The 15,743-nt window shown below is 37.1% G+C and overlaps 1 protein-coding gene across 7 annotated transcripts in view; it reads left to right on the top strand.

The window, feature by feature from the left end:
• The window catches only part of SLC10A7 (solute carrier family 10 member 7), a 194,909-nt gene that overhangs the window by 5,747 nt on the left and 173,419 nt on the right, over positions 1–15,743 (top strand). For 6 of the 7 annotated variants that reach the window (XM_036312951.1, XM_036312949.1, XM_036312950.1 and 3 more), the window contains exons 2-4: positions 1,751–1,833; positions 7,279–7,415; positions 11,378–11,453. In XM_036312951.1, coding sequence (XP_036168844.1) covers positions 1,751–1,833; positions 7,279–7,415; positions 11,378–11,453 — 296 coding nt within the window. Of the gene's footprint in view, positions 1–1,750; positions 1,834–7,278; positions 7,416–11,377; positions 11,454–15,743 lie in introns of those variants that run through there. The other variant, XM_036312956.1, reaches the window with a different exon arrangement.

Raw genomic sequence — 15,743 nt, 5'->3', positions numbered from 1 at the left:
GTTGACAAGAATAAGGTCTGATAAAAAACAAAAACACACAAAAAAAACCCAGGAGATTGGAGGCAAATAAAAATGCTATTGGGTTTTTTTTTTTAAATGGTACTTAAAATTCCTGGGAAGCATCTACTTTCAAAACAAGCCAGACTCCTTGACTTTAAAATCTGCTTCTGAATCACCTTTCTCAGTTGTTGAGAAAATATTATTTCTAAGTGTGAGCCGCTGAGACAGATTCACTCATGGGCATAACAATAATGTATCTCCGTTCAAGTTTGTGACCAGCCTTTACTGCTCTGGTCTGTAATGCCGTTAGCACTTACCTTCTCCTTTTTGTTTCCTTGTCTCAGATCTCCGCAAAATGATTTGTGTGAATGCCGGGTACATAAAAGAATTATGACATTGTTTGACGAGATCTTTGTTCCTTTTATTCACTGATGTACTACATTTACCTAAAATATAGTAGTTGCTCAATAAATATTTGTTGACTGAATGAATGGTGATTTTTCCTGAGCTTGGAGCTGAACAACATCTGTAAGTGTATGGTGGAGAGTTACAGGGAACCGAGGAGCCATGAATGCGGTCCTGTTGTTTTGCTTAAAGGGTGTATCAGTTTCTTAGCGTTGCCACAGCAAATTACCACAAATAGGGTGGCTTAAAACAATAAATTTATTTTCTCACAGTTCTGGAGGCTAAGGTCTGATCAAGATGTTGGCAGGGCCATGCTTCCACCGAAGGCTGTAGGGCAGACTCTCTCCTTGCTTCTTCTAGCTTGTGGTGGTTGCCGGCCAACCGTGTCCCTTGGTAATATAAACTCTGGTCTCTGCCTCTGTCTTCACATGGCCATCTTTCCCTCTTTTTATAAGAACACCAGTCACTGGAAAAGGGCCCACCCTAATCGGATGAGACCTCATTTTAATTTGATTATATCTGCAAAGACCCTGTTTCCAAATAAGGTCCTGGAAGGACACACATTTTTGCAGGGATGTTATTCAACTCAGCACAAGAGGGTTGCATAGAATGTCAAATACGAGATAATCTCAGATTTTAAACTGTTGGTATAAAGTTTAGGGTTGCCCCTTGTAGTACTCACAATGTTAATGTGTCTGGGATGATACCAGCCTAACTTCAGAGGGGAATTTTCTGGAGGGCAGAGATCAGGCCTATGTGGTTCACTACAGTATGCCCAGGGCCAAGCACAATTTCTTAATAATTACAATGTTAACAACATGTTGTTAAGTACTCTATTACTCTGTCTGTATTATCTCAATCACATAGTAAGTGCTCAATAAATATTTATAGATTGGATACTCTTGGGGAGAACTGAATATATGCATGAATCAAGCTTTTATTTCTGGTATCCTAGAAGAAATAAAATAATACTCGCTGAAGATAATGTAACTTCTTCCATTGAGAAATTCTCTCCTTTGATTTGGGGACTGATACTGTGGTAGATATCATTAGGACCTATGTTGAAGGATGTTGACTATCTGCTCTCTTATGTGAGAGCAGTTTATTTTTATTCTTCTGGTTCAAGGATACTGTGCTGAGCTGGACAGCCATGATCCTTGCCTTCTAGAAACTTCTCTCTGGAATTAGATGGCATCACAGCAAATGCTCAACTCCATCAGGACAGTAACATATCAGGGTCAACACTAAGAAATGAAGTACCATTTGTCCTCCTCCACTGGATTTGTCTTTCATACTGGAAGACTGGAAACTCTTATCTAACAGTACCTAATTTCTCTCTCTTTAGGACCACTGAAGCCAGAAATAACTGTCTCCTACATTGCTGTTGCAACTATATTCTTTAACAGTGGACTATCATTAAAAACAGAGGTACTGTCACCTATGGGGCACATGAAAAGCAGGGAGAAAAATTCAGTTTGTACTTAATATTTTAAATTTTCAGATCCTTTTGTAAAGCTGTGTGTAGCTGTAGTCTGACAGCTCCACTATAACAGAAGGTAACTTGGACTTCAGCACTGGACTTGTGTTTTGTACGTACGTATTCCACAGACCTTATAGTCAAGCAGCATGGAACCTGAAGGTGTGGCTATAATGAGTGTGTTTTTAATATGGCAGCTGAAGTGATGCATCTCCTTCAGGTCTTCCTCAGATTATGGTGGTAACTATCATGGTGCCTACTGTGGCCCCTTTAAGCTGTAGATGTTTATTTGGGCTTCCATAACTTCGTGGATCATCTTTTGTTCCTAGGACTGAGGCTGTACAAGTGATGCTTGTTAAAACTTTTTAACTAATTTGTATTTTTACAGATGTATATTCTTTGCTAGTGCTGTATAGTTATTAAATGTTAATAGATGTCTTGAGGAAATATTTGTACTTTTTCATACTAAATCTCACTTTATCATGAAGACATACAGGTAATGTTATTTATTGATCCAGGTGTCACTGAATATGGGATTTCTTGGAATTAAATATCCAGACATTTTTATACCTGAGATAGGAATGAGTAGAATATATGATTCCCTTTTGACTTATAATGGAGAAAAAATAAACACCCATTTGCTTTTGAAGAAATTACATAGAGTTTTAAAAGTCATCATTCTAAGCTGCTTAGTCTTACATAGACAGGTTAATTTTACTATGTAAGAAGGATTTTTTTTTTTTAAGGAAATGATTTTAAAACATACAATTCTTTTGTGCATCATATCTTGTCTTTACTTCAAGTATCTTTCTTTTAAGTGTGATTTGAATAAAGATCAAATTTACTTACCTCTTTTTTGATCGTCCTAGTAGCAACATAGAAAAAAAAATATGGTTACTAAATTTAGGTATTCTGTAGTTAGCAGGTTGGTATAAATCTTTCCATTGGGGTCATTTGGGATATAGATGGGATCCATGTGTAGTGTCTATGACAGATGAAGTGTGTCTCAAGAATGCTAAATATCCTCACTGATTACTGGTCTTCTGAAAATAGCTGACATGGATGGGATTTCCTAAATATGTCAAATTCCAGTTTTTGTAAATTATATTGATAAGAAAGGACTGTGATTAGTACTTAAAGGGTATAGGCATTACCTGTCAACACCAGCGTTCTATTGGTCCTCAAATGGGGAACAGAATTTACCACTGCTGTGCTGCTGGTCTAATCTTCCTTGGAGGCCTTCGCCCAAGTCCTCTACTTGGGAGGTTGCTCTAACTACGCCCCCTGGTGGCTTCTTAATGGCTACAACTGTTGCTTATGCCATGGGAAATCTGGCAAGAGACTTGATTTCTCTCCTTAGCTTCTTGCTTAATGCTGTTCTGTAAAGCAGCCAACTTTGTGGGATGCAGAAATTGAAGAAGGAATGTCACAGTTATCAGCACTTCTCTAAGGACCAAATTCTTCTGTAAGCACCTAGGAAACCTTCAGAGTCATCCAACTAATTTGGATCTAATGATGAGATGCCTGGATCCCTGGCCTTTCTTATGTATCTAAGAAGCCATCAGAACCATTTCCTCCACAAAAGACCCTTTTGAAATGAATACAACATTAAGTCATTTTCAAGATCCATTTAACTTAAGATGGCCTAGATTGCATCTTTGTGTAATGTTAAGCCATCTCTAAGCCCTGCTAATTTCTTGGGCAATAGAATCATGCATTTTTGCACACAGAAGATGGCGAGTTATTATTGACTTGAATTTATTTGAAAGCATTTATTGTGGTCCCATTCGAGTTTGATTCATATTGAACATTACTCACACATTGATGTAATGATGTGTATTCTAAAGTTTGTTTTGCTCATTTATTAAAATTATAAAGAGCTGTGTTAACACTTCATGCTAAAAAGATTTAATGCTAAATCTTCAGTTTTTTTAACTGTTGATTTCTAGTTTTTGAAATATGTGTTGAAATGGTTTCTGAAATATTATTATACTGAAATGTAATAATGTCACCTTTGAGATTTATTTTATATATCGCTAACTTCAAACCTGCAGTTTCAGAGGATTTGTCACTTAACAGACCATGGCAGGACCAATTTATTTAAACAAATAACCTATCAAGTGCCTATCACTACAACACACCATGCTTGGCACAGGGATAGAAACAAAGATGAGCAGGATTTTAAGGTGTTACTTGCTTTTCCTTTTCCAGTGTTACCTTATTTTCTCTTTACTGTTGTATGACGATCTAGAAAACCTATAATACTAGGTTTTTGTGACAGTCTTGAAAATCTTTCTTAGGAAACACTTCATGTCTGTTATTTCCCTGTTGTTAAGAGGCCCCTTATGACCCAACACGGTAGGCTCTTGTGATTCATTTTGATGAGTTCTTACTGATCCATTATTCTGATGTGATATCAATTGTTTCTAATTGTCATTTATTAGGTCGTGCAGTAGTCTCTAACTGCATTTTATTTTTCATAACTCTTTTCTGATTATAGAAGTGGTATTTCCCTATTGTAGAAAGATTAGAAAGAGTAAAAATAACTGTTCTAACATTTGTGTGCTTTTGTACTTTTTTTCTTAAACATATTTTACATATAGAATGTTTTAAAAATAAAATATTTTTTTAAAATTATATATATGTATATAGGTATACGCAATTTTTCATGTAATTTAATACTGTTATTTAATTTTTCTTCACTTATACATTGAAAAATAAAATAATTTACATTTTGTTTACTTTTATGTACATAAATCAAAAGGTACAAAAGTATATATGATGAAAGTCGTCCTTACACCCCTTTACCAGCTATCTATCCATTTCTCTTCTCTGGAGATAACAGTTTCTGTGTGTCTTTCCAGAGATATTCTATGCAAAACATACATATCTGTATCCATCCCTTTAAACTGTTATTTTATGCTGTTTGCCACCTTAGCTTATTTAACTCAGAAACATATCTTGGAGATTATTTTATTTTATATTAACATATAAAGAACTCCTTGTTTCTTTGTGTATGCTGAAAAGTATTCTATTTTATGAATGTGTCACATTACATTTTCCTGGTCCCCTACTGATGGACATTTAGGTAATTACCATGTTTTGCTGTTATAAACACTCTGCAAAGGACACTAAAAACATGTCATTTCCCACATTTTGGAGTATAGGTGAAGGGCTAATTCCTAGAAGTGGAATTTATAGGTCAAAATGATATATGCAGTTTAAGTTGTGATAGATTCTCCAAGTACCTAGAATGGTGGCAGGTGCTCAGTAAGTATTTGTTGAATGAAGAAATGAGTTGCCAGATTGCTGTCCACAGGTTGTGCCAGTTTATATGCTGATCAAGTAGGGAGAGACCCTCTGCTCTTACATGCTTGTATATAGTTTTAACATGGTTTAGAATAGCTCTTAACACTGTTTAATTCTTACCTTATATGGTTATTCTTCCATTGTTGGACATTTAAGTTGTTTCCAGATTTTACCATAATGGATAATGCTGTGAGGATCAATTCTGTGTATTAATGCTCGTAACCATTTTTTATATTGTTGGGATAAACGCGTAGATATAAAATTTTGGGATCTAAGAATATAAATTGTATTATAGTCCCTGATATATATCCCCAATTTACTTTTTAGAAAAGTTACACTATTTTATATTTCTATGAGAAGTATATGCAAATGCCTTAATTACTGCATTGTGGCTAATCATTTTATTACAATTCAAACAATTGAAAACACTCATATGTATTTGGTATTTATTGAATGCTTCTGAGTATATCTGTGTGAGATTTGGTTTCAAGACTGCTGAGGATTCTGGGTACTGCTGGTGCTCAGGTGTCTCTGGGGTGAAACTTCTGATTCAGAGCAAGAACGGCTCCTTTTCTCTTTGCTCTGATCCAGACCTGGTATGGCTTCCGGTCTGTCTAGTGTTTCCCTACATTATTCCGGATTGCCGTCAGTTCCTTAAATACCATTAAGGACATCTTGTGGCCAAAATGGAACTGCTGTGTGTCTTCACACAGGGAAATAAATAGGGGGCCTCTGAGACAGATCCTAGAGGTGATGGTCAGTGGATGAGTTTGCCCTGACCTACTGTTTATTAAACGATAAACTCCAGCTCATGCCTCTGAGGCTGAGGCTCTTTTGAAAGTCTTGCTTGGACTGGGGGTTGTGGGGACATTATTATTACAGTGACTCTCTGGCAACTTTGAATGCGCTTTAATGAGTGCCCGAATGTTATATGTCAGTTTTCTACTACTTTCTGAATGTGTTTTATTTCCACCGAAAAACCACGCAACTCAAAGAAATTCAAATGCAAACACTTGTTAGTATATATTTAAACCCTCAAATTTAACTGAGTACCTTTTAGTTGTGAGACTCATAACATATGCCTGGCTTGTCCTGTTTGCTGGGAATTTTCTCCCTCCCTGGCAGTAGGATGACACAGGCACAGGTTTATTGGGTTTGATTCCGAGCTTCACTGTGTAGTAGCTCTCAACCTCAAGTTCCTCATCAGTAAAACAGGAAAAATAACATCCTCCTAATGGTGTTGATGTGAGGATTAAATGAGATGACATACATAGAGTGGCAAGCTCAGAGAATGGCATATAACTACTATTCAGTAAATGTTAACAAAGAAATTGAGTGAGTCAATTTTGTGGAAACAGCTGTTTTTAATTATAGAATGTTGTTGGGGGAACATTTTTTTTCTTTTTCTTTTTTATGGGGGGAACATTTTTAAAAATTATGATCTGTGTGTAGATTTAGTAACATCTTGCCAAATTGAGGCCTTTCTAGGTCTGATATAATGACCAGAGGTTAATTATCATATAAAACTGTGATAGGTTCTACTAAAATTTTAAATAAGATTTATTTTTTTTCAATGTTTAAACATACATGTTTGTTACAGTGTTAACAGCTCTCAAATGTACCAGTAGTTAGCTTAGTCCTGGTCCAGAATTTTACAAATCTGAATTATTGTGATATATTGTATATTAGAAAGCAATTAGAATATTTCAGAAATTTTATATAAAAATTATAATCTTCATGAATAACTTCATAACCATCATCAACTTTTTTCTTAAAGTTTGTCTCTTATGCAATAACTTTTCTCTTAAAATTTGTCTCTTAATACTTATGCATAATTCATAAGCATAGCTAAAAAAAACTTAGCTATGAAATAACTCCAAATTGATGTATGTAGCCAGACTTATTGTGCTGATCAATTTACAATATATATAAATATTGAATCATCATGTTATACACCTGAAAGTAATATAATGTTATATATCAATTATATCTCAATTAAAAAAACAATTTATGTTATGTTATTTTAGTACCAACCTATCTTCAGAAATAGTTTTCTTAATTTTTTTATCTTGTGTCCTTTTTTGCAGGAGCTGACCAGTGCTTTGGTGCATATACGACTGCATCTTTTCATTCAGATCTTTACGCTTGCATTCTTCCCAGCAGCAATATGGCTTTTTCTTCAGCTTTTATCAATCACACCGATCAATGAATGGCTTTTGAAAGGGTATGTTTAAATATTTTGAAGAGTTACTTTTTAATTAATTAATTAATTTTTAAATTGTTGACACTATTACAGATGCCTTCCCCCCATGTTTGCCTCTGTCCACCCAGCCCCACTCTTCTGCCTTCACTACATTGTTGTCTGTGTTCATGGGCTATGCATATATGTTCTTGGAGGGTCCACTTTTAATGGGACATCTCTAGTGACATTATTTCCATAGCAACTTATGTGTGATATCTTATAAGAAAATAAAAACACTTTTAACATTATTATTATCCTTCATCTTAAGGTTTTAGGAATTTAAAAGAGTTGTGGGAATTTAAAAGAGTTGTGTTTCTGGGAATTTAAAAGAGTTGTGTTGGGAGAAAACTGGAAGGGACTAGAGCAGGGGTCCTCAAACTACGGCCCGTGGGCCACATGCAAATACAAATATTGTATTTGTTCCCGTTTTGTTTTTTTACTTTAAAATAAGATATGTGCAGTGGGCATAGGAATTTATTCATAGTTTTTTTTTAAAACTATAGTCCGGCCCTCCAACGGTCTGAGGGACAGTGAACTGGCCCCCTGTTTAAAAAGTTTGAGGACCCCTGGACTAGAGGATGTAAGATCTGTATGTATGAATAAAGATAGGCTGTCAATTGGTGCTTTAACTTTTGTGATTTATCTTACCAAATGTACAGAGATAATGGCTTTAAAAATATATAGAAAAGAAAAAGCATATACAGGGGACAAACATTTATTTTTTCACCTGTTCTATTTTATGTTTGATTGGGTAGTTGATTTAACAGTAGATTTTTATTAGAATCTTTTCTTCCATTAACAATATTGTCATGTTTATTTAAGGACTTGATGATTTAAAAAAAATTATTTGAATTGGTATAGAACTGACCTTATGTTAGCATCCTGTATAATAAAGAGCTAATATGCAAATGGTTGTCATGCCCTCACGCTGGGGCTGGGGGACCTGAGGCCGGGCTGGGGGACCTGAGGCTGTGTCGGGGGACCTGAGGCCGCGCCCCCAACCTGGCGCCAGGCCGAGGGACCTGAGGCTGCACCCCCCGCCCGGTGGGGTTTGAGGGGGGTGGGGTCGGCTGGGTCTGGGTCTCGTGTGATTTCAAGGCGCATGTGGGTGGGCGGAGACTTGACTCTGGGTCCTGCGACGTGCCCCAGACTCTCATATACATTTTACTAATTTTCTTTCATCTCTGACACTTCTATTATAGCAAAAGGGCAAATAGCAATATTCAAATATTTCCTCTAAGTAATTCCCTTTTAATGTGCATGAATTTCATGCACCAGGCCACTAGTCATGGTATAATAGCTAAAACACTGAACTTAGGCCGAAGATTGCATTCTGACTCTGTCCCTAACTTGCTAGGTGACTTTGAGGCATTTAATAGTTTTGAACCTCAGTTTCCCAGTTCATAAAATGAAGATAATTATGCTTTTACTGCCTGCTTTAACAGCGATATCAGGGAAATCACTTATTTAGCTCCTGCTATGTACCAGGAATTATTATAAGTATTGGAAAACCAACACTGAACAAAATGGGCCAGGAGTGAGTTTTGCACATTGAAGAGACTTTGGATGTGATTGTCAGTAAACAAGTAAATAGATGATTAAGATAGAAGTAAGTGATGCAAAGTAAAGCACTATGATATCCTTAAGTGGTTGGGTGCACAGGCTGGTGATTAATTTAGATTGTAGAGTTCATGGGGCAGAGTGTTCTAGGCAAAGGAAACAGAATGTTCAAAGGCTCCAAGGCAGGAATAACCCTGGTGCATTTGAGGGTCAGGAAAGCAGCCATGGTGGCCAGAGCCTGCTGACATGGAGGAGGAATACTATGACTTGGGGTTGGAAAGGTGGGCAGAAACCAGTCACTCAGCATTGTGGGCCATGGTAATGCATTCAGAGTTTATTCTGAGCAGTACAGAAAACCACCAGAGGGAATTAAATGAGAAAGTGGAGTTGTCTGATTTATATTTGCAAGTGATTCTCCTGGCTAATCTGTGGAAAATAATAGATAATAGAAGGGCCTGAGAGAAATCTAGGAGACAAGCTGGGAGGCTAGCATGTATAGCAGCACAGTAGGGAGAAATTGATGTGTAAAGGATATATTTTAAAATTGGAGTTCTCAGAACCCATGGATGGATAGGATATGGAGAGAGGAGGACAGGAAGGAATCAAGGATGACTTCTGGATTTTGGGTATGAGCCACTGGGTAATTGGTGATATCCTTTACTTAGCTGGAGAGAAGTAGAACGAGAGGGGAAAATCAAGAGGGCTGTTTTGGCCAGATTGAGTTTGAGAGAGTGAACATAAAATTTTGCTGAAAAGCATAAAATGTCACAGAAATATAATGACATCATTTTAGAACAACAATGTATGAGGTGGGCAAAAGTAGGTTTGCAGTTGTCATACAAATAAATAACACAATAATTAATAAATAATAATACAACAGTAAGCTCTGTTTCACATACTCATAACTGAAAACCTACTTTTGCCCACCTCTGTATAATGCATATTAAGAACCAATAGATATCAAGTATCTGCACTCAAGAAATAGGAAGATATTAACTCAGTTTGCTTGTATTAAAGGAACTTCCAATTTAGTTCATGTGTGTGTGTGTGTGTGTGTGTGTGTGTGTGTATATATATATAGCCTATCTAATAATAGACAAACATGGTAATTGACCATACCTTTGCTACGCTTCCCATGGGCTAATCAGCATGATATGCAAATTAACCACCAACAAAGATGGCGGCTAATTTGCATACTGCAGGCAGGGCGGGACAGCGTCATCCAGCCTGCCCTGCTGCCATCCGGGCCTGCTATCTGCGACCTGGGGTGGCGGGGCAGGCACCGAGGGATTGGGCCTGCCATCTGCCATCCAGGAAGTGGGCCTAAGCCAGCAGGTGGTTATCTCCTGAGGGGTCCCAGACTGTGAGAGGGCACAAGTGGGACTGAGGGACACCCCCCATGCCCCCTCTCCTGCCAGTGCACAAATTTTTGTGCACCGGGCCTCTAGTATATATATAAAATAGTGAACAACCTAATGGGGCAGCATATGATTTGTCAGATGAGTGGTGTAATCAGTTAAAGGATAAGAGGTTTAGCAAGGGTTGTGTACTCCTAAAGCAGAGATTTCAAATATGAGACATTAGTGGAGGAAAGATTAAAAGCTTCTTTACTTCCTCCTCTCCAATTTGGATGCCTTTTATTTCTTCTTCTTGTCAGATCGCTGTGACTAGGACTTCCAGCACTATGTTAATAAGAGTGGTGAAAGGACATCCCTGTCTCATTTCTGATCCTAAGGGAAACAGTTTTAGTTTTTTGCCCATTGAGTATGATGTTGGCTATAGGTTGGTAATGTATACCCTTTACTGCTGTTTGGCCCAACGATCCCACTTCTGGGAATATATCCTAAGAATCTTGAAACACCAATCAGAAAGAATATATGCATCATGAGATGAAAGTTTTGAGAATTGCTGTTTTGTAGAAAGGAATAAACACATGTAAGCTTGTGTTTTGTTAAATATTTTTGAACTTTGGAAGTGGTTTTAAAGTTTTATTTTTCCCTAAAGACTTTCTACCAAAAACATGTAAGGAAAAGATACCTGAAATAAGACTCAGGCTAAATTATATACATTTTGGTTATCTTTCAATGACTACACTTACTCTAACTTGAATGTTTTTTTTTTTTAAATTATATAATAAAAGCTTAAATAATTTAAAAAATAAAGTCACCTAAAATTATGAATGGAATGAGAGCTTCCTCAGGCATTTGCAGCATCTTCTAAGCCATATTGCCTCACGTAGAATTGTCTGAACTCAACAGGGCATGTGCATCAATAATCACTCTTCTATTTTCATTTACACAGCTCTGCAATTTTAGAATGAATGTAGTGACACTATTTGTGATTGAAAAATACTATTTATAATTGTACTTTCTTTTATTTTTCAGTTTGCAGACTGTGGGTTGCATGCCTCCCCCTGTGTCTTCTGCAGTGATTTTAACCAAGGCAGTCGGTGGAAATGAGGTGAGTCAAGGGGCTAATTGTTTAAACAGAAACGGGTGCTGTGCTTTTATGTTTATATTCTATTTTATGACATAGGAGTCATGTAGCAGAAAACATATAACCATAGCAGCTTATGAAAGAAGCAAGTTATTTATGTATTAGGATGATGTTGAAATTGATGACAGTGAGTTGAATTTGGGATTTCAAAGGAGGTGAATGAAATGGGGTTGGTGATTTCTCTACCTCAGTGGGAAATTGGGAGACAGAGGACAAGGAATTCAAGAAAAGGGACTTTTCATCCAAGACTCACAAACTGAGGACACCTGCTATGGCCATTTCTCTACCTCAGTGGGAAATTGGGAGACAGAGGACAAGGAATTCAAGAAAAGGGACTTTTCATCCAAGACTCACAAACTGAGGACACCTGCTATGGCCATTCCTTAATTCTTTAAAAAATTGTAAGAAATTAAATTTGTGGGAAAGGGGTCAGTATAAGTCTAATGACTAGTGACGATGATGTACAAAGGAAAAATGAGGTCAGCCCAGCTGGTGTGGCTCAGTGGTTGAGGGTTGACCCATATACCAAGAGGTCACTGGTTTGATTCCTAGTCAGGGCACATAGGGGTAATCTAACCTGGGGATAGAGCCCAGGTTTCAGGCTCTATCCTTAGTAGGGAGCATGCAGGAGGCAGCCAATCGATGTTTCTCATTAATGTTTCTATCTCTCTATCCCTCTCTTCTTCTCTCTTTAAAATCAATAACATATTTTTTTTTAAAAAGGAAATGAGGCCAGATTTCTAAGATAAGTTTAAAAACATTATCCAGCTGCTAGCGGACTGTGACATAAGAAGAGTGCTTGTGTTTTGGGATAGCAGTTATTCATTTAAAGAACTACTTGTAAGTGGCTCTTCTGAATTGAAAGGCCTTACAACTTTGTACTGAGGGACTTTGCTTTGTAGTAGCTTATTCCCCCTTTTCCACTTATAGTCCATCATTTAGAAAATAATACTATTGAACAAGGGACGATATAAGGGGTTGCCACTTCAGTCATCCTTAGGAGTTTGCTTTCTTAGCATCTATTTTCATTTTCATCCATTTTATTAATTGCAAAAATATTTCTTGATCACATGCTATATTCTTTTTAAAAACAGGGTTATTGAAATATTATTGACATACAATAAACTGCACAAATTTAAGCAATTTAATGTTTTGGCATATGTATATATCTGTGAAATTACTACAATGAAGATAGTGAATATGTCCATTACCGTCAAAAGTTTCCTTGTACCCTTTGGTAATCCTTCCCTCCTGTTCTTCTTAGCACCCCCTTCCCCTAGCAACCACTGATCTGTTTTCTGTCACTGTGCATTAGTTTGCATTTTCCAGAGTTTTAAATAATGGATCATGCAGTGTATACTCTTTTTTTCCCCTGTCTTTTTTACTCGGAATACTTATTTTAAGTTTCATCTATATTGTGTGTATCAATAATTCATTCCTTTTTATTGCTGCGATGTATTATTTTGTATGGATGTGCCACAATTTGTTTATCTGTTCACTTGTTGATGGACATTCAGGTAGTTTTCATGCTGGGGCTGTGGACATTTGTGTACAGATCTTTACATGGACATAAACTTTCAATTCTCTCGGGAATACTTAGCAGTAGAATGGCTGGATCATCTAGTAGGTATATATATGTTTTAGTGCATTTTAACCAAGGGAGGAATCACCAATAAATAGTTATAAATCACCTATAAATAGCTTTTTAATTGAACCGTTTCTTTTATTAGTAAATATGCAGGCACACTCCTTTTTACCACAGGTGCATGTTTACCTTTTTAAGAAATTGCCAAAGTATTTTCAAAAGGGGTTGTACCATTTTACATTTCAAGCAGCCGTGTAAGAGTTCCCAGTGCTCCACATCTCAGCAATGCTTGGTATTGTCAGTCTTTAATTTCAGCCATTCTGATATGTGTGGAGTGGTATCTCATTGGGGCTTTAATTTGCATGTTCTAGTGACTAGTGATGGTAAGTGGTATTATCTTTCCATGGCTTACTTACTATCCATGTCTTTTTTAGTAAAATGTTTATTAAATCTTTTGCTTTTTTAAAATTGGGTATTTCACTTTCTTATTGACGAGATTTGAGAGTTTTATATATTCTGGATCCAATTCCCCCTCCATCCACTGAGCCAAACTGGCTAGGCCCCCCCCTCATTAGATATATGCTTTGTAAAAATTTCCTCCCAGTGTGTGGTTTGTTTTTTCAATTTCTTACTAGAGTCTTGAAGTGCAGGATGATAGTGGAGGCACTGAAATGAGGTTGGATGCCATATGCATTTTGAAGGCACAGGATATGCTTATGAATTGGATGTGGAATGTGAGAGAAAGACAGGTGTCAAGAATGACCTCAAGGTTTTTGACTGAGCAGCTGAAAGGATGGAGTTGGAGATGAGTACTTGTGAGAGCAGGTTTGGGAGGTATCAGTCTGGTAATAACTAAGAATGCCAAAATCTCAATGGCTACATGTATAGGTTTATTTCTTATTCATAGTACATGTCCCATGTTGGTCAATTGGAAGGTCTTTCCTGTCATTAAGGAAGCCTGGTTAATGGAGGCCCCATTTGTATGGAACACAGAGCATTTACAGTTGCCACAGCAGGGAAAGAGAGATTGGAGAGTTACCAATGGGCTTTTCACTGTCCAGGCTGGAAGGGGTACATGGCTCTTCTGCTCACATTAAATTGGCCAGAACAAGTCGTATAGCTTCACCATGTGTTGTCATTGATGTGCCCTGAATGAGAAGAGAACTGGATGTTGGTGAACACTCGTAATGTCATCCATGTGGGTAAAGATCAAGAGTTTATGTTTTTGTTGTATTAAGATACCTATTACATACCCAAATGAAAATGTCAGTAAGCAATTAGAGATACAGAGTTGAGAGTTCAGGTCTAAACTGGAGATATAAATTAGGGAGTCATCAGTGAGTAAATGGTATTTCAAGCCAAGGTTGGAGGAGATCACCTGGGGAGAGAGCATAATTAGAAAAGAAGCAGGTTCAAGGGCTCAGCTGTGGGACCCTCCATCATTAAGAGGTCATGACAGTGAGGATTAACCAGCAAAGGCAACATAGAAAACATAATTAGTGAAATGTAAAGAAAAACAAGAAATCATGGTATCTTGAAACCAGATGATGAAAGTGTTTGAAGGAAGAGGGTATGATCAGCTATGTCAAATTCTGCTGATTAAGTGGTATAAGGTGAATTCTGAGAATTGACCCTTGAATTACGCTACATAGAGGTTACTGGTAACCTTGGCCAGAGTGGTTTCAGCAGGATATAGGGGCAAATGCTTGTTTGGAGTAGGTTCAAGGGAAAACAGGAAGAGGGAAGAGAGGAATTAGAGATAAGAGTATAGACATCCTTTTGAGGTCCTTTGTGATAAAGGGAACAGAGAACTGAGGCTGTATTTAGATGGGATGTGTGATTAAGATTTTTAAGTACAGAAATGACGGCATGTTTCTGTCATGTTGGGAACTGTACAGTAGAGAGGGAGTTGGATGACTTTTATTTTTTCTCAGCAGCTGAGAGTCATGACAGGGTAAGTGCTATGAACGTTTGAGTTGAGAGGAGAAACGTGCCATTGCCGCCATGCTGAGGAGAGTGGGTTAGCTGGAGGGTAGGGTAGCATTGCAGGCAGCACTGAGGACCCAGCTGAGATTTAGTCATTCATTTAAAGGGAAGCCAGGCATCATGGTTGTGTGTTTTTTCTTAGCCCTATTTAGCTTTTTGGCATAGGAATAGAATTGGCAGATAGTTGGAAACCCGGCGTTTCATTATTCCAGCTAATTCTTTCACCTAATAATTAGTGAGATAGAGGGGTTATAGGTCAGACTGATTCTTGCTTTGATTTTCTATCACCTTGAAATAATTTGAGGAAAGGGTTTCTTTTGGAATATCAGAGACTGGTGTTAAGGGTTTAAAGGTGTCATTTATCTCTTTCATTCTAATGTGATTCCCTTAAGAGCTATATGGCCAAAAAACCTTTTTGTTCTCAAATTACTTTTGGCAGAAGTTCAAAGTTCACTCATTTTCTTGTCATTAATAGATAGCATTAAAAAGTGTATTTACATGTTCATTCCTTAGTAGATATTTAACTTGTTTACATTAATGTATGCTAATAAGGTTGAGTTTACAAACATTTCCTTTGTTTTCTGATATCATTGGTCTAATTCTTTAAATGTGTGTACGGTGAGTCTTCATGACTATCAAGCATTGGGGACTAAGATGCAATTTTTCACAAATACTGAAAATTG

This window comes from Myotis myotis, unplaced genomic scaffold, assembly GCF_014108235.1.
Source record: "Myotis myotis isolate mMyoMyo1 unplaced genomic scaffold, mMyoMyo1.p scaffold_m19_p_6, whole genome shotgun sequence".
Classification (NCBI taxonomy): domain Eukaryota; kingdom Metazoa; phylum Chordata; class Mammalia; order Chiroptera; family Vespertilionidae; genus Myotis; species Myotis myotis.
This window is presented reverse-complemented; position numbering and strand designations above follow the sequence as displayed.